At 57.9% G+C, this 17,483-nt stretch overlaps 1 protein-coding gene across 2 annotated transcripts; it reads right to left on the bottom strand.

Annotated features, from left to right (window-relative positions):
- Window positions 1–595: 595 nt before the first annotated feature.
- Window positions 596–16,545, bottom strand: SLC7A10 (solute carrier family 7 member 10). 2 transcript variants are annotated; one of them, XM_074314429.2, is made up of 11 exons: window positions 16,245–16,545; window positions 6,730–7,015; window positions 4,423–4,574; window positions 4,063–4,188; window positions 3,839–3,992; window positions 2,977–3,100; window positions 2,791–2,894; window positions 2,313–2,409; window positions 1,952–2,101; window positions 1,183–1,360; window positions 596–949 (listed from the first exon to the last, which is right to left on the bottom strand). In XM_074314429.2, the coding sequence occupies exons 1-11, from the start codon at window positions 16,525–16,527 to the stop codon at window positions 822–824; spliced, it is 1,782 nt and encodes a 593-aa protein (XP_074170530.1). In that variant the 5' UTR covers window positions 16,528–16,545; the 3' UTR covers window positions 596–821. The 2 variants fall into 2 exon arrangements, with proteins under 2 accessions (XP_074170530.1, XP_019598271.2); XM_019742712.3 differs by having other exon boundaries at window positions 6,730–6,934; window positions 16,245–16,542.
- Window positions 16,546–17,483: the final 938 nt, after the last annotated feature.

Raw genomic sequence — 17,483 nt, 5'->3', positions numbered from 1 at the left:
CCCCATCCTTATGCCTATGGTGTCAGCAGGGCCTTGGCCAGGCTGATGGCCTTTGTCCTTTGCCCTTTAGCTGAGGGGGTCAATCTGGGCACTAGGCAGGGCTGGGAATGTGGGCACAGATAGAGGAAGCCTGTGGGTCTCTTGCAGGCCCTGAGGCCCTGGGAGATGCTGCTCAATGCTTTCTCCGGGGACAGAGGCACAAACCGACAGTGGCCACATGTAGCCCATCCTGTCTCAGGGCCTCAGTTTCCTCACCTGTAAACTAGGGTGAGGCTGTGGCCTCTGAAGTCCTGACATTCCGTGGGGATTAATGGGAAGAAAGGCAGTTCCGGAGGGAATCTCTGGACTCTCCCAAGGGCCTGATCCTCAGGCTGGCACTGCTGAGCCTGGAGAGGGACACACCAGCCGCATCCATGTCCCTTTGGGGCAGGGGAGGCTCTGGACAAGATGTTCCAGCCCCAGAGAGGGATGTGCCTGGCTCAATTGGCAGGGCCCCCAGCGACGAAGGCCTCTTCCAGAGACTGCTAGGCATCTCCCCCCACCAGCTCCATGCGTGCCCGAGTTATGCCCACCTGGGACTCACCTGAGACAAGCGCACTGCCAGCCCTGTTTTATTCATAGATCTTTTCAGGAAAAGCTAGCAGGGCAGCGCTGGCAGGGAACCCAGTCCACATCTTAGGGCTTCCTTACCACAGGCCTCTAAGAGGGGGATCTCTTTTTCCAGGAAAAAAAAAATTTTTTTTTTTCTTTTTTTTTTGTAAAACACCTCCTCAATAAACAACATGTAAACAGAAGTAGCTGCTTCAGGCTCCACAAATGTCTCATTGTGTCTTCAAGGGCTTATCTGTGGCGGGCAGTGGGGAGGGCTGGCAGGGGCCATTTTCCTCCTCAGGGGCACCCTGGGGGTAGACCACGAAACACAGCTCCTGGCCCCAGCGTGTCATTGACTCTGTAGACAGACAGACAGACAGACAGATGGACTTTGGGATCTGACTCCGTGGGACCGGGGTCCTCAGCCAGCTGTTCGCTCTAAGGTGGGTCCCAGACACTTGGGCCACATCGTGGGGACACATTTGGTGGTGATTGGGCCCTGTGCAGCTGCTGGGAGACCCTGCTCTAGGGTGAGCCCCCAAGAGGGCCCCATCGTTAGCCCCGGCACCTGGGGGAGGCTGCCTGGCTCACCAGTGAGTCTGTGCACACACTTTGGTTTGCTTCTCCAGAACACTCCCAGGAAGAAGATGGGCACCCCGGTGAGGATGATGATGACGCCGACCCCACACACCATGGGCTCGGAGATGAAGCTGAAGACCAGCAGGAACGCCCAGAAGACCAAGTACGCAGCAGGAACGAGGAGGTTCACCTGCGGAGAGCGAGCGGAGCACCAATGGAGCAGGACCTCTCGCTCTCCTGCCCCATCACCCCGGCGGGCCCCCGGCACTTTCCTCTCTTTCCTAGGAGCTGAGGCCTGAGGGCCCCCCTTCTGGCCGCAGCCCGATGTGCTAGAACCCCATTCATGGATGGCCAGTTGGCCAAATTGTTGAGAATTTGTCTAAATGTCAGTGGCTCTGAGCTCCACAGAGACTGTATTTGGACTTGGCTTGCACTTGGCTGAAGGTCAATTATTTTTTGGCGTGTCCCATTTCAGGCAAATGAACACTTCTCCAGCTCCAGGATTTATATGCAAACGGGAGGACTTTTCTTTTAGCTTGGATTAGGGTATTCTGTTTTTGTGTGGGCTCATGGAATCCTGCACAGCTGTGAGCAAGTGTCTCAACCTCATTTTCCTGTCTGTAGTCAAAGCACCCACCTCATGGGATTGTTATGAGGACTGAATAGCCCAGGGCTTAGCACACGGCAAAAGCTGGAATCCCTATCGCCGTCATCACCTGCCCCTGGTGCCCAAATGGGTGAGGTTCTGACAGCTTCTGGCACATCCTCCCCCAGGCCTCACCTTGATGGGCCTGTGGAGCGCCGGCCGCTTCCAGCGCAGCACGAGCAAGCCCAGGATGGTGACACCATAGCAGAGGTAGTTGATGAAGGACACGTAGTTGATGAGCGTGTACGTGTCTCCCACAAGCATGATGACCGCCGTGGCCCCACACTGGGAGAGGACCGGGCTGAGGGCTGGCCTTCAACCTGCCTCCTGCCAGGCCAGTCTTGGGCCTGCGGCTCAGGCCAGGAGATTGGTGAGCCCTGGCCCTCCCCACTCCCACTGTTGGCTGCCCACCAGGGCCAGGGCTCATCCCTGCCATTACCCAGATTGCTGGGTGTCTCAGGCTCCCTGCCCTGTCAGCTTGGGTCCCCCAACTTACGCAGACGAGGAGGGCAGGGATAGGGGTGCAGTGTCTGACGTGGATCATGGCCAGCAGACTGGGCAGGTGCCCTTCTCGGGCTCCAGAGAAGCACAGCCTGCATGGTGGGGACAGAGATGGGTGGGGGCTGTGAGCCTGGGCTGGAGCCTCCCCACCTGCCAGATCCTGCACCTCAGCTCTAGACCTGATGTCCCTCTTGGATTGTTGCCTTTGACCCTCTGCTCCAGGCCCCAACAGCCCCACGGGACAAGTATCCCCCTCATCTAGTCTGTCTCCCTTCTGCTTTCTGCTCCTCAGATTTGAGATCAGACGTCTGTTCCTGGGGAGTTCATTGTCCCAGCGTCAGGCGGGCCCTACTTGGCAGGATTTCTCTTCCTCTGGCCTTCAGCACTGTTTGCATGCCAGGGCACTGGTGGTTTCCTGCACTAGGGCACCTGCCTTGCCTCACCTGGACCCCCCTCTTCCCCAGTCCAGTCACCTGGAGGACGTGAACAGGTAGCCATTGATCCCTCCGAAAGTGGAAAGTGCCACGGAGACAGGCATGACCCAAGAAAAGTAGCCCAGCAGCTTCTCTCCAAAGGTCTGAGTGGGCACAGAAGAGAGGCAGTGCATGAGGCAGGGTAGGGGCCAGGCAGGGCCAGGGACCAAGCAGGGCCCCACTCACCACGGCCACCGCGTTAGAGGCCAGCAGCTCCTGGGGGGACATGGCAGTGAAGTAGGCGACGTTGGTGAAGGTGTACACAAAAGTCACCAGCGGGATGGAGATGAAGATGGCGCGAGGTAGGTTCCTAGGGGCAGTGGCAAAGTCTCTCAGTGTCAGCCCTCTCGGGGCGGGAGGGCAGGGCGCTGGCGTCAGAAGGGGGGCAGGGGACCCAGCGGCAGGAACTTTGAGTCTCAATCTCCTGCACCCGCTGGGGGCCTTGGGGCAGGGAAGGGGGCAGCACCGCTGTCTGTCTCGCCCCGCAACCCTACCCTGGGCAGACTAATAGGAGGAAGGGCAGATGGGGGATGGGTCACATTGTACCCTGAGGGGTGCGTCTAATGTCTAATGTCTGCACATAAAGAAAAAATTGCTTACAGTCAAAATTAGCCTTGAAAATCCCAAAAGGGCCCTGGGAGCCCAGTCCATAGATCTAGGGTACCCCTGGGACTCCTCATCAGCCTCAGCCCCAGCTGCAATGGCTCACTGTCGGGGTCCCTGGCTGAGAATCAGATGGAGCCACGGGCTTCATTTGCAGGGACCATGTTGTGTGCACATGTGTAATTTCTGGCCAAATGCGAATAGATGGATCCGTTTACAGTGGGACAATGATACTCAGTGTTTCTGAGGCCCAGCAAGGGGCTGTGACTTGCCTACAGCCATATAGAACAAGGCGAGTGTGGAACGCAAGTGTCCTGGCTGTCTTTCCAGAGCCAATCCTGTGGGGCAGGGGAGTGGTCAGGTGGACGAAGGGACCGAGGCATGTGTGACAGTGGGCCTGTGCAGGGAGGCTGCCTTCCCAGGGCCCAGCCGATACCCCACTCACTTTCGAGGGTCAACCAGCTCCTCAGTAACATAGTTGAGGAAGTTCCAGCCGCTGAAGGCAAAGGAGCCCTGGAGGAAGGCCAGGGCCAGGTGACCCACGGAGGGCGTCATCCAGAAGTCGAAGGCATTGCTGGGCCTCAGTTCCTCGAAGTGTCCTGGGGGTCCAGAGGTCAAGGGTCAGCGTTGTCCCCCCCGGCTCTGGGCACAGCCCCACCCTGGCCCTACCTTGGAAGATCTGGACAAAGCCCATGCCAATGATGAGCGACAGGGCCAGCAGCTTCCCGCCGGTGAAGATGTCTTGTATGCGTGTGGCCCAGCGCACACTGGAGCTGTTCACCCACGTCAGGAGCACTGGGGAGGACAAGCGGGAAGGTGGGTGGACGCCCGAGGCCATGCCCCTCACAGCGGGCCACAGCCAAGTCCAGCCTGAGCTGCAGGAGGACGGCATCCCTGCAGCAGCAGCCAGACGGCAAGAAACTCCCTCCTGAGGCCGACCTCTCTGGAGCTGGCAGTAGTTTTGTCCCTTAGCCCTCCCACACAGGGCAGGGAGCAGAGGCCCAGCCTGGCCCCACCGTGGGCACTTACTCAGGCAGGCCATGGAGAGCACGCGGGAAGCCGCGGCCGGGGGGATGCAGTTGGGGAATACGGGCTGCAATACGTAGTTGGAGAAGGTCATGGAGATGACGGCCAGGCTGGTAGGGTACATGATGAGGACGGCGCTCCAGAGCAGCAGGAAGCTGGAACGAGTAAGGGCTCGAGTGGCACAGGCATCCCATTGCCCTCCCGGCCAAGGTGTGTGGAATGGGGCTGCACACTGGGCCCCGGAATCCAAAGGCGGGTGCCAGTGCCGGGGGCTGGCTTTGGGCCAGGGAGGCAGGGCCAAACTTGTCGAGGCCTGTACTCTATTGTAGACAGTTTCGACAGAGACAGTGTTCAGCACAGTTAAACAGTTATGTGCTACCCTTGGGCCGGTGTCAAGAAGGGCTGGGGAACCAACCGCCTTTCTAATGGCCGCCCAGCATCCGGGCACTGGCTGTTTCCTGCACTGGGTGGGCTGTCCTGGGGTCTGCAGTCACAGTTCCGGCTGCAGCTCTCGGCAGAGCCCTGTGGCTGCAGGTGGCTGACTGAGCTGTGATCCCCTGAGCGATTGGACTTTGCAGAAAGCCCTCACTGGGGCTGGGGAGTAATTTATGTCCCTACAGCTCAAATCTCACCTCTGCAGGGTGCCCACAGACGAGTAGGAGTGGGGGCTCTGCTCAAGGCTGTCAGGCTTGACCTGTTCCTGGAGGCTCTGCCTGCACCCAGGGGAGGTCCTGTCTGTCGGGGTGGTCCTAGCGCCCAGTCCAGCCCTTGAGGGTGAGGATCACTTCATCCAGGGACACCACTGACCTCTGGGGTCCCGAGTTTGGTGGCTTCTTTTGGGTCCTGACCTTTGCTCTGAAGTCCTATTTTCTACCCCTTGCTTTGCACCCCCTAACCCCTTGGCTTCTGAGCATTCTAGCTCTGGGGCCCTCCTTCCCTTCTGATTGCTCCTCTCTGCCCACTCTTGATGCTGGATGCAAAGCGTCTTGGGCCTTCCTCTGTCTCCCACCTTTGCGAGTATTCCCTCCAGTTGCACAGCACGATTCTTCTGCTTTCTCAGGTCCCAGGCCCCTTTGAGGACCCCCTCCCCAGAGGAGAGCACCCATGGACATACTCATAGGTGTGTGCATTTCCTGCCAATGCCCCATTCACAGCTGCCCGGTTAAAGTCCCTGACCCAAACTTTGTATACTTCCACCTAGACATTTCCTCTGAGCTCCAGACCCCCCACCCAGAGCATCTCCCCAGATGTGCCATGGATCCCACCAATGTGGCAAGCCCTACCCCAAGTCTCCCCCTCCCCATCCCATGAACTGGCATCTATGGAGCTTCTCCAGTGGGAATGGAGGTGTCACTTCAGCTGCACCCGTCTCTCCCACATGCTACGCTGGCTACCACATCCTCCCCATTCAGGCTCCTAAATGATTCTGGAAACTTCCTGTACCTTTGTTGAGGCCCTTATCAAGGCTCAAACGGAAAACTGCAACAGCTTTGATCCTTTTCCACCCCTAGGCTGCCCCATCCCCTCCAAGCCCCGTAGCCTGCCATGGATCTGACCAGCTGGCCCAGGCCACCACTCTCTGTACATGCTCCCCCTCCTTACTGCTCGGCGGAGAAAATGCCACCCTTCCTCCAAGCCTTGGCACAAGCGTGGTTTTTCCTGGGAGCCTTCCCTAGGTGGTTGGCACCCCGTTCTCTTGGCTGATGGGCCACTGCCTGTTACACACACCCTCAAAGCTGGGCTCCTCTAGCTGGTCTTAACCACATTTGAGGGACAGTTTCCCTTCTGTACTGTGAGCAACGTGAGCACAGGGATGCATCTTTTTATCACGGCATCCCCGGCCCTCAGCACACAGTAGGTGCTCAGCTAATGTTTGCTGGTGAATAAAGGAATGTTGGGAAGCTATTTAAAGGGGAGCTCTTGCAGGGCATTGATAAGAATATCATGCCCCCCACCACCCTTGCATATGGGCTTACTAAAGTCAAGGCCATCCTTGTCTGGATGCTAGCATTATCTAGAGGTTTCAGATAGTAAGGGCCTCCCAACCCAGAAGCATGGAGTAGGGAATGGGGTTTAGAGGCAGCTTGATTTAAAAGGAAACAGAGAGGTCAAGGGGCCAGCTGGAATGTTCAACTGGACTGGGGTGGGCAATGGAAAGTGGCCCAACACCCCCACTCCCTTCCTTCCATCCACCCCCATGACCTCCCTGTGATGTGAGAAGCAGAAGAGGAAACCCAGGTCCAGGCCCAGCTGGCCATTCATTCTAGAGAGGTTGCCCGCCCCCCCAAGCCGCTGGGGCCCCATACTCACCCAGCTAGGCCCCCGAAGATCTCAGTGACGTAGGCATAATCTCCGCCAGACTTGGGGATGGCCACTCCTAGTTCCGCGTAGCAGAGGGAGCCCAGGGCAGTGACGCCCCCACCCAGAACCCAGACAAAGAGGGCCAGACCCACAGAGCCTGAGTGCTCCAGGACCCCCTTGGGGGAGATGAAGATGCCAGAGCCGATGATGTTTCCTGCAGGAGGAGATGGGGAGGCATCAGCTTTCTCCGTGGGGCTCCGGATGCTGCAGTGAGGCAGGGAGCCCAACCTGCTCCCTGGAGGAGGGGGTAGGGGCAGGTCAGGAGGCCTGTGGCGACCACTGGGTCCCTCAAGCCCTGCAAGTCCCACTCTGGGCTCGTTGTCTCCTCTCCCCAGTCCCTGGCGTGGGAAGTGACACCTTGTCCATTCAGCCAGTCTCCCCTGCCAGAGACGGGTCCTATTCTGAGTTCCTCTGTCTCTGCCCCCCCCCCCCCCAACTTACTCTCATGAGGTGGAGCAAGCATAAGAGAGGGGCCTCATCCAGTGAGTGATGGTAGAGTGGTGGCCACTCCTGTGCATCCCCACAGGGCCAGGCTCAGTGTCTCCCCTGGCTGAGGCTTCCAGGCTTCTCAGCCTCCAACCACCTGTCCTCCTTCCAACTTGCTGGCCAGAACTGGCCTCCTAAGCAAGAGCTTGACCATGATACTCTCTTGCCGCTTTCCTACTGGCCGAAGTCCACACTCATGGAGTGGCTGAGGGAATGGGACCGCCTCCATGAAGCCCTCCTTGACCACACTGGTTTGGATCCCTCCTCCCACTTCATAGCTCTGTGGTTGCCCAGACCCCGCCTTGTACTTTATTTCTTTATGTTCCATCTCCCCTTTCCATGTCAGGCAGCCCCTCTGCCTGCCTCCTGGGCTCCTCCCTGACCTACGATCCAGGCTGTGGACACAGGCTCTGAAGAGACCTTGTTTCCTGGCACTGTGAAAATGTTTCAGGTCTTGGCCAAGCAACAGTGGAGTGAGGGAGACAAACTGGTGCAATTTCAGAGCTGGGGGTTGGTCAGTAGCCATCACGCAAGGAATGGAGTGGCAATGGCAGGCTGGCAGAGACTCTTGGCCCAGCTGGGGTCTGGACACAGACTGCCTCTCTCCCTGGGACAGCCTCCTGCTTGCAGACAGAGAGCACTGCTCTAATTCCAGGACCACAAGGGGAAACCTCGCCTGGGGCTCAGGAGACGGGGACCTCTCCGTACTCAGGTCACCCCTCGGGTCCTATCTGTACAATGGGTTATTGTGAGGATTCACCAGGATACCATAAGGGAAGCCCGCAGCTTGTTCACAGCTGTATCCAGATGTACCTTGCATCTTCATTTGTATGATTCTCTGTGCACTATCTGCACCCTCCCTCGCTTTCACTCACCTCGGTCCCTCAGAGGTGCTGAATACACATCTGTTGAGTAAACTAATGGAAGAATAAATGGCCTAATTCCCAAAGTGGCACCAGTGCCCTGATGTGAAGGGCTGATTTCCTTATCTGTGAAGTGGGGGCAGCACTCTTCACTCAGCCCTGCTGGAAGGGGACCGTGACTGGAGCAGAGGGGGTGGCTGGCTTCCTAGGCTCAGGTGCAATCTGCCACGGTCATGGAAGTTCTGCCGTGCCGCTGGGGCTGACTCTGAGCCTTGGGCATTGGGGGTGGGGGGCAGTGCTCCCTGGACTCACAGTGTGTGCGAGTGGAACAAGGGAAATACTCAGAGAGCCAAGCCGCAGTCTGCAAAATAGGTCCCCAGGATGAGCAAAACGCTGAGCACCCACTTAGCCCTGAGCTCCCTGCCAGTTACGGCAAAGGGGGTCCGTGTTCTGGGTTAGCTAGGCCTCATCATCGGTGCAAACGAACCAGGTCACGTCACTGGTGACTTGCACTAGGGCCTTGCAAGAGGCTGTAATCCCAGAATCCACAGGCCACATGAATAAAAAAGTGGCACTGCTGGGACCTGGGGCTCAGCCCCTGAACAAGATCACCCCCACCTGCCACGTCTCCAGTGGGGAGTACACATCCATCAGGGCAGAGCCTGCCTGCTCCACCTGCCAGGCCCACAGGCGGGTCTGGACGAGGACACAGCTGTGACCGCCAATCTGCATGCATTCCTTGTCCACCGTGCTCCCCTCCACCCCCACCCCCACCCCCGGCCGACACAGATTTCCAGTCTGGACGGCCACGACGCTCCACTTGGTTTTCCAGTCACATCCCAGGAGCCCTAAATACATCCAGATAAGGATGAAAGAATTTCTGTCCCCCAACCCCAGGGATAAGCTGTGCCCTCAGCCTGCTTCCAGCAGAAGAGGGGTCACCTCCATCACCTACAGGGGCCCAGGGGCCTGGGTGGGCTGTTGGGTTTCTAAAGGGCCTTTGAGTTCACTCTCCCCAGCAGCAGAGTCTCTGTTCTCAGGACCTGGTGGAGTGGGATTTGCCAAAAGCCAGTGAGGTTGGAAGCCAGCGGGGGCTGGGTGGCCTTGGAAGGAGCAGGGTGCATTTTGGGCTGGGGGCATCCAGGGCCCCGATCCACCCACCCTGTGGGGACCCCACTACTCTACACAATTCAGCCTGGCAGGGCCTCAAGGGCATTGCCCTCAGGGAAGCCATACCTGGTACCTTGTCCTATGATGCTGGGGTCTGAAAGGATCACATCACTAGCTTGTGCCCAGTAGGTGGAGATTCAGATGCTGGGATCTGGGGAGTGGGCTTAGGGGGTGGATCACTATTGTTTTGGACACATAGCTTCCAGCTACAGAGCGGGACTTCTGGCTCAAAGGAACACGTGTGCCAGCTGGTGTCTCTGAGGTCCTTGGGGGCCTCTCCTTCTGGGCCTGGACAACTAGAGGTTTGTGCTAGAAGGTAGCAGAAAACCCCAGTCAAGGTCTACTGCCTGCTCTGAGCATGGCACCATGGGGGCTGGGTGGGGCTCTGAAAAGAGCAATAGGAACTATAAACTTGGGTGGCAGAGGGCAAGGAAGGCGGGGGGGAGGGAGGACGCTGAGACAGGCGTGGGGGCCTCTAGCGCTGGGATGATTACAGGCACTGTGGGGGATGGGACTATGGAACTGTAAAGGGGTGCTACAGGGGGGCCTGCCCAGCCCCTGGGTGGTGGTGGGGCTCAGGTACCCCCTCCCATGTTCAGGCTCAGCGGAATCAGCTCGGCCTGACTCAAGGAACAACAGTGGGCAAGTCCAGTCCTTAGGGGTTCCTGCTCTGGAGGAAGAGGAGGAGGGACAGGAGCCAGGGAACAGGGGGTGCTGAATGTCCGCTCAGGTGTCTGACCGAGGGCAGGCTGTAGAAATTCGGGTTCCGAGGCCTCCACATGCCCATCCACCCAATGGGACAAGCTGCTCTGTGATCCTACAGGTCCTCGGTGGTGCCGGAGCTCACGGGCGGGTGGGCAAGGAGGTGAGTGCTCCAACCAGGAGGCCCCCCTCCTCCCTCCTCTCGTCCCTCTTTCCTCAGCCTGTGCTGGGTGCTTTTTATCACATTAAGATGTTTGGCCTGATGGGGCTTACTCGGCTCCGCGGAGGAATGAAGAAAGGGCCATTGTTCCCCAGGCTGCTGCGGTGCACGCTGACCTATTTTTGGAGGCAGTGGCCGACCATGGAGGTCACAGGGGTGGACCGTGGAGGTCGTGATGGTGGAAGGAGCCAGCTGCCTTTGATGTGTGTGAGGAATGTACAGTCTAACTTGGGAGGGGGCAGGGAGGCCCTGTCAGGCCAGGCCACTGGCACCACCCTTTAGCCCTAGAAACACTTTTGGGAGTCACCTAGCTGTGTGGCCTCAGGCCTGTGCTGCCCTTCTGGGCCTCAGTTTCCTTGTCGGCCAGGTAGGGCCATTGGGCTAGGGGGCAGCAGAGCGCTGGTCCAACCCTGTCTTTGGCAGAAGGCAGGGTGATGTGTCCTGCACATCTGCACGGGGCCCCAGGACACAAGTCTGTTCAGGGATCCCTGTCCCCCACTGTAGGTGTCTCCCTAGCTCACCGGCCTCCCAGAAGCAACACCACCCCCAGAAAGCCCTCGCTGACTTCCCACCTTGGCATCTATAACCTGGACACTCCCCCCTGCCATGGTATCTGGAGGACGGCCAGGAAGTGATTCCTTTATTTGCCATCCTGGGTGGACCCTGTATTCCCAGAGGGCAGGGTCTGTACCCTGGCCTGCTGAGATAAAAGGCCAGAGCCCCCCCGCCCCCACCACCAAAGGACAGGGAACCCACAGGACTAGGTCATCTTAGCATCTGCCTTGCCTTTCCTTGACCCTTTCAGCAAGCGTGGTTGCACTGCCCTGCTGGGCTGATTAGGGGCTGGCCATAGGCCAGGCCTTCCATTGCTCTGGGTAATGAGTCCCAGCACCTCCCCATTAGGACATGATCCATGAGGCCTCCAGCCTCCAAATTCTCTGGAATATACAGGAGCTCCAAAGAGTTCCAAATTCTCATTGGTAGGTCCCAAGGCCCCTGGGCCATGGGCAGTGGCACTTACTAGCTGAGAACCCCCAGATCTAGGTTCAAATACCAGACTCCTCATGAGGAGGGCTGTGGAAAAGGTATTTCATCTCTCTGAGCCTTCTTATCTGTAAAATGGGGAGATGAGGCAGTGATGCAGGCATACGCTCACCCCGCCTGGTACATCGGAGGCTCCAGGAAGTGCCTACGGATCTCACTATTGTCATCTATCCTGGAGACACCTCAGGCCACCCTATCTGGCCTTTGGAGACATGATCCCCATGGGACGCCAGCGCCCTGCTTTGGGGGCCCTGCTGTCACCCTGGGTGAAGCCTGTGCTTCCAAGCAATGAATGTCCTTATGGTGAGCATGTGTTAGGCGTCCTTTCGGGGTTATGGGGGGCCGGAAGTGCCTGCTGAGGTCTTGGCAGAACTCCACAGAGGTGAGTGGGGACATTTCCAGGACATGCCTGGAATTGCCAATTGGCCAGCGTGCACATCCAGCCTAACCCACTTTCCTTTCGAGAAACAGGTGAACAGAAGAAGTGTGGAGGCTCGCCTGTGCCCTGTCTCTAGGCTGAGTTTCGCCAGGTCCCCAACGAGTTCCAGGTGGCTGCATCCAGGGGTCAAGCCCCAGGCCACGTCGTACCTGCCTCGTCCTCAGCATCCGGCAGGTTGACCCCTTCCCCCGACGCAGCTCCTGGGCCTCCTCCCACCTCACTGGCTGCTCCTTCTCAGTCGCCTCTGCTCGTCCCTTCTCATCTCTCCTGACTTCTAGACAGCAGGGCTCAGTCCTGGGGCCTCTTCTCTTTTCTTTCTATACTCAGTCCCTTGGAGACTTCATCCAGGACCCCAGCTTCTGCTGGCAACTCCACAATGTATATCCCTAGCACAGACCTCTCTGCTAAACCAAACTTGTCTATCCAATTGATTACTCAGCGAAGAGGCATCTCCCGTTTTACATGTTCAGAAGGGGCTTCCTGACGTTCACCTTCCTTTCCCGTGGACCTGCTCCTCTCACAGTCTTCCCGGATCAATAAATGGCAAACCATGCTCCCAGCGGCTCAGGCCCAAGCCTGGTGTCACTCTTGCCTCCTCTCTTTCTCGCGCACCTGGTATCCTCACACATCCTTCACCATCACAAACCTCTGGCGCTATTGTCCAAACACACGCAGCATTGAACCTCCTCTCAGTCCCCCCTCTGCCGCCACCCTGCTCTAAGTCGCTGTTATCTCTAAGCCAGGGGCTTCCTACTTCCGCCCCTGCCACGCACAGCTTCTGCTCCATAGTAATCCTCATCCCGTCCCACACAATCTGTTTTCTGCTCAAAGCCCCCCCAGAGCCCCCATCACACAGAGAAAAAGGCAAAATCCTTCATGGGGCTGGCAAAGCCCACACAGACTGGACCCCCTCCCACTCCTGACTCATCTGCTACCTACAGTCCCCCCTCCTGCCTTAATTTTCTCACCTCAGCTCACTTATCATTACCCTGTCAGCTGAATATTCAGCTTGTTTATCTTGTTGGCTCTTTGACTTTCATGCTGGAATGTCAGCTACAAGTGGACAAGGATATTGTCTGTCTTAGTCTCTGTTGTGTCTCGTACCTAATTGTTGAATAGATAAATGAGTGTGTCTAGTGCCAGCAGGCCCTACCCTTGTACCTGGAGCTGCCTTGGCCCCCCAAAGCATCCCAGCACACACCAAAGGCATCTGACCCTGGGCAGGTTGCAGCCTCAGGGGCTCAGTTTCCTCTTCTGTAAACTGGGACAGCGGTGAGGCACAGACAAGTTTCTGTGTGGTTTTATGCCTCTTCGGGGTCCCAGTGAGGAAGGCCAGGGTTCTGGCGAGGGCCATCCTCTGAGCAGCCCAGCCACCTCCAGACCTGAAGATCTCAGAGATGGGTCTGGCCGAGGCTGGATGAGCAGTGATTGGCTCTGAGATGATGCACTTCATGAAGCGGACCCCCGAGTGCCTGAACACACTTGAGCCTGATCCACAAAGACTGGCATGGGCGGCTGGATACTTGAGTCAAAGGCAGAGGGAGAGAGCGAAGGATAGGGCAGCCTGGTCAGCAGACTGTCCTGTCCTGCTGACTTCCACTCTTCTGGACATGGGCATGTCCCTTCCTCGGGTGTGGACTGGGAGAGGGATCTGGCTAAGGTCCCTGAGTCAGGACAAGACACCCTGTACACACAGCCTTGGGTGGTGGTGGGAGAGTAGGGGGGATCCTTTTGTCCACCTGTTCATCCATCTATAGTGGAGTGGGAGCTCAGTAAACTCTGGTTGGATGAGCTCCCAGCTCAGTCTCAACCTGCCCTCATTAAGGACTCTGAATCTGGCCCCAATTTTGCCCAGCACCAGAGCAGTATGAAGATAAACAATGATTGGGAAATGAATCCCCATCTGGTCCCAAATCCTGAGCCCACTACTTGTATGTAACAGTGTCATTTAACTTTTAGCCTCAGTTTCCACGTCTGTAAAACGAGTATAAAAACTCCCATCTTGCAAGGTGGACATGAGAATCAAGTAAGATAAAGGGAGAACATATTTTCATAATGTGATAAGAGGTGGTTTTCTGAGTATGTATTGGATGCAGCAATGTCTCGCACATCTGGCTCCAGCTGGCTCTTTTTCCACCAGGCTGGCCTCCAGTGGTGCTCACTGACGCTGGCAGGTGCTGTCCTAAACACATTTTTGTTGGAGTCTTATTCCATCCCAAAGCCCTTCCACTTCATTCCATTCCTGAAAGCCCTACTCCTCAGCCTGGGACAGGGCGGGGGGTATAAGGGAAGAGGATTATAGGGTCTTCTGGGAGGGTCTCTGTGGACGTTTTGGAGATAAGTTCAGTAGCTGGTAACAAACAAGAAAGATTATGGAGCAGGATATACAATTCTAAGATTTCAAAGCTAAAATATGACACTGTGCATACACTTTTGACTTCGTCCAAGTTTCCCAGGGCAGGAAAGTGGGGTGAGATGTGGGAGGTGGGCCCCCCAGAACACTGAACTGGGAGTTGGTGGGGGCTTTCAGGGCATCAGGTGGGGAGGGCAGTGCAGACACTGACTGAGTCCACACCTGCCTCCGCCCTCATCTCCTGTCACCTTCTGGTCCAGGTTGATGCTCCCCTGGTCTGTCTGTTGCCCAGTCCAGTTTCTTGTCTGCTGTTACCCTTCAGTGGTTACCACTCAGTGGTTCTGGGGCAACCACTGAGTATTCTGAGCTGGGGCCATGTCATCTGGGTTCTGTTCTTGAGTCTGCCACACTTGGCCAAGTCACCCCTGACCCCAATTCCACTGTCAAAATCTGGAAGCCAAGGGGGCAATGGTCCTGGAATAGCAAGAAGGGACTAGAGGTGATGGAGCTGTTAGGACAGAGCTGGGTTGCATGGGGAAACTCTCACAGGGTCTGTCAGGAGAACATTATGGTGGAGCTGGCCTCCTCCATCCCTTCCCCCCCACACACCACCAGAGCCCTCATTTGCAGAGCAAGGAGCCAGCAGCCTCTGCTTGACCTGAGGGGAATGGATGTGGGGGGAGGTAGAGTAGGAATACAGCTAAAGATGTTGGGCTTGCTGGGCTGTGTCTCTCCCTGCACCTGCCTGGCACTGTGGCTGGCTCCAGGCATGCCTCTTGACCCCAGCCTCTTGGCCAATCCATGATGTGTGGGCTGCCCCTTCCTGGGGGCACAGCTCCTGGAGAGAGCGTGGACCGGGACAAAGCGCTAACCAGTACCCCGGCCAAATCCCTGGAAGCAGCCCTTCCTCCTAGCTGATAGTCATGCAGGGACACCCTGGGCCTGGAAGATACCATTCCAGGGACAATGGGGAGGCAAGGGAGCTACCTGCACTGGGGTTGTGTCCCGGGGCAACTCTCAGTGTGAGTGCAGGGGATGGCCAAGAGCCAGGCCTCAGCCCTGCCCAGGAGCACCCAGTGTGGGGGCAGAAGCAGAGGACGTGAAGACGCTAGTGTCTGTCCTCCTGAGCCCCCAACTTTCCCCATCTCCGTGGGCCTGAGGATAGCTGAGCAATAGATACACCAACAGCTCCCAAAGGCTGGGGAGGAGAAGACCGGGCAGGTGGTAGATTGAGAGTAGTTAAGACCCCTGCCATCCATCCTTCCAGCCCACATCTCCTGGGACACAGGGGATGGAACAGACCCCTCCAAGGAGGGTCTCTGAGGCACCTGCTGTGTACACAGGCACATGTCTGGGTTGGCCAGTTCCCGAGAAGTCAGTGTTCATGACTTAGAACAGAGAAAGGAAAATCCCACCATTGTTCTCACTGTCCCTTGAACCCTCTGCCTACCTAGAAGTCCCCATATTGGGGCAGGACACATGCACCCATTCTCAGGTGGGGAAGCTGAGGCCAGACAGCCAGAGGATGCCAGTGCCTGTTGGGATCCCAGCCCAGGAAGTAGTTGGCTTGTCTGCAGGCTTGGTCTGCCCCACCCCAATGCTGCCTCCTCCAGTCACTGGCTGCTCCACCCTCTCCCCCAGGGTCCTGCCACCAAACTCTGCAATAAATATACTCTGAACCTCCTTCCCCGCTGGGCTGGATTTCTCTGTCCAGTCTACCCACAGTCTCTCCTGCTTTTGAAGACGAAATCACCCACACTGCATGGCACTTGGACCCTGCACACAGTAGGGACTCAGCTTAAGCCACAGCCCAGAACTTGGGGCCTTAGATGGGGTCAGCTTGCCCAGTCCCCACATTTGCAAAGCCCTTGCACTCAAGGCGGGACTATAGTTCTTTCCATTTCATAGATGAGCAAACTGAGGGTAATTGCCTTGCAGAAGCCCACAGCGAAGTAAAGGCAGGAGAATTCCAGCGGTGGATGGAACTCACACCTCCCTCAGGCACAAAAATTGGGGGTCTTGGGGAGGTGGGAACAAGAGCCCTGTGCAGCTGTGTGAGGGGAGACACCGCAGGTGCTCTGGGCCTCCCCTCCCCTTTAGTCCCACCAGGAGAGGGGTGCCCCTTGTTTCAAGGGGCTGTGCGCTCCATGCCGCGCCAGGCTCCCACCCGCCTGGGGCCCCGCTCACCGATGATGATGGTGCAGGCGCTCACCAGCCCGATCTCCTTCTTGAGCGCCACCCGCTCCGAGGCTCCGGGGCCGGGTCCCGGGCCGGGGGAGGGAGAGGGCGCTGGGCCGGGGTGCCCGCGCCCGCTCGGCTGCTGCGTGTGGCCGGCCATGTCTCTGTCCCGCCGCTTCCCCGCTCCCTGCACTGCCAGGTCTGTCCCACCGGCCGCCAGTCCGTCGGTCCACCCGTCTGTCCGTATGCGTGCCGCCCTCGCAGCCCGGACAGCGCTCACAGGCGGGCGCATGCGCTGGCGCGGGGCCCGGGCCGTGGGCCCCAAGAGGCTGGGGCCAGGGAGGGGCGGAAGGAGGGCTGGCAGGCTGCCCCTTCCCCCACCTTCCTTAAAGGGAACTCCCCCCGCACCCCTCCCCAGTCCTGGCCGGGGAGGGTAAGAAGAGAAGTTGGGGCAGATCTAGGAAGAACTTCCCAGTTGGGCCAAGGAAGGACCCTTCCGCTGCCTGAGTTGCATTCACTCATGGGGTGGTGGTGGAAGAGCAGGGCTCAAAGGCAAGGCCGTCCCTGCCCTCAAGGAGACTGAGGCAGCTCGCAAAATAAGAGCTGTAGTGTATTGGGGCTCACTGTGTGCCAGTGCTCCCATATTAAATCCTGGCACGGACCCCGAGCGCGTGTGCGAGGAAAGGGGTGGAGGTTGGGTCCATTCTCCAGGCGGAAGCTGAGGTTCAGAGATTCGTGAGCAAGTGGCGGGGTCAAGACACAAACCCTTTCTGATGCCTCCTTGGCTTCCAAACGGTGATGGGGTGATGGAGGGGTGTGAGGTACAGCTCCAGGAGGGCTGGGGCTGAAGGGTCAGGAGACCCCAAGCACCCACCATCAAAAGTCTGGGGCGACAAGGTCAGGTGAAGACTCTGTAGCCGCCAACTCTCACCCAGAGGGGATCCATTGCCTATTGGGAGTCCTGAAAGGAGTTCTGTCCAACCACCCCACCCTCCCCGCCGCCCAGCCGGCCTCTGAGCTGCGACTGGCAGGTTCCATCTGCAGACGCCTGGCTGTAAGTCCGAGTCCGGGCTCCGTGGACTAGAATTCGGGTCTTTGTCGAAGGCTCTGCGCAGTCCAGTCCCGCTCAAGGAGACTAGGCCACCTCAACTGCCCGGGAGACTCGGAGAAGGGCGCTGTGGCCCTGAGGTCGCCGGAGGAGATCAGTTGTGCAGGGTCGGAGGGAGGATGCCTCCTCCCGGAAGCCGT

This window comes from Rhinolophus sinicus, chromosome 8 (assembly GCF_057876585.1).
Source record: "Rhinolophus sinicus isolate RSI-liver-muscle chromosome 8, RSI-T2T, whole genome shotgun sequence".
Lineage (NCBI taxonomy): Eukaryota > Metazoa > Chordata > Mammalia > Chiroptera > Rhinolophidae > Rhinolophus > Rhinolophus sinicus.
Note: the sequence above shows the minus strand (reverse complement) of the source record. Positions and strands in the feature narration are given on the sequence as shown.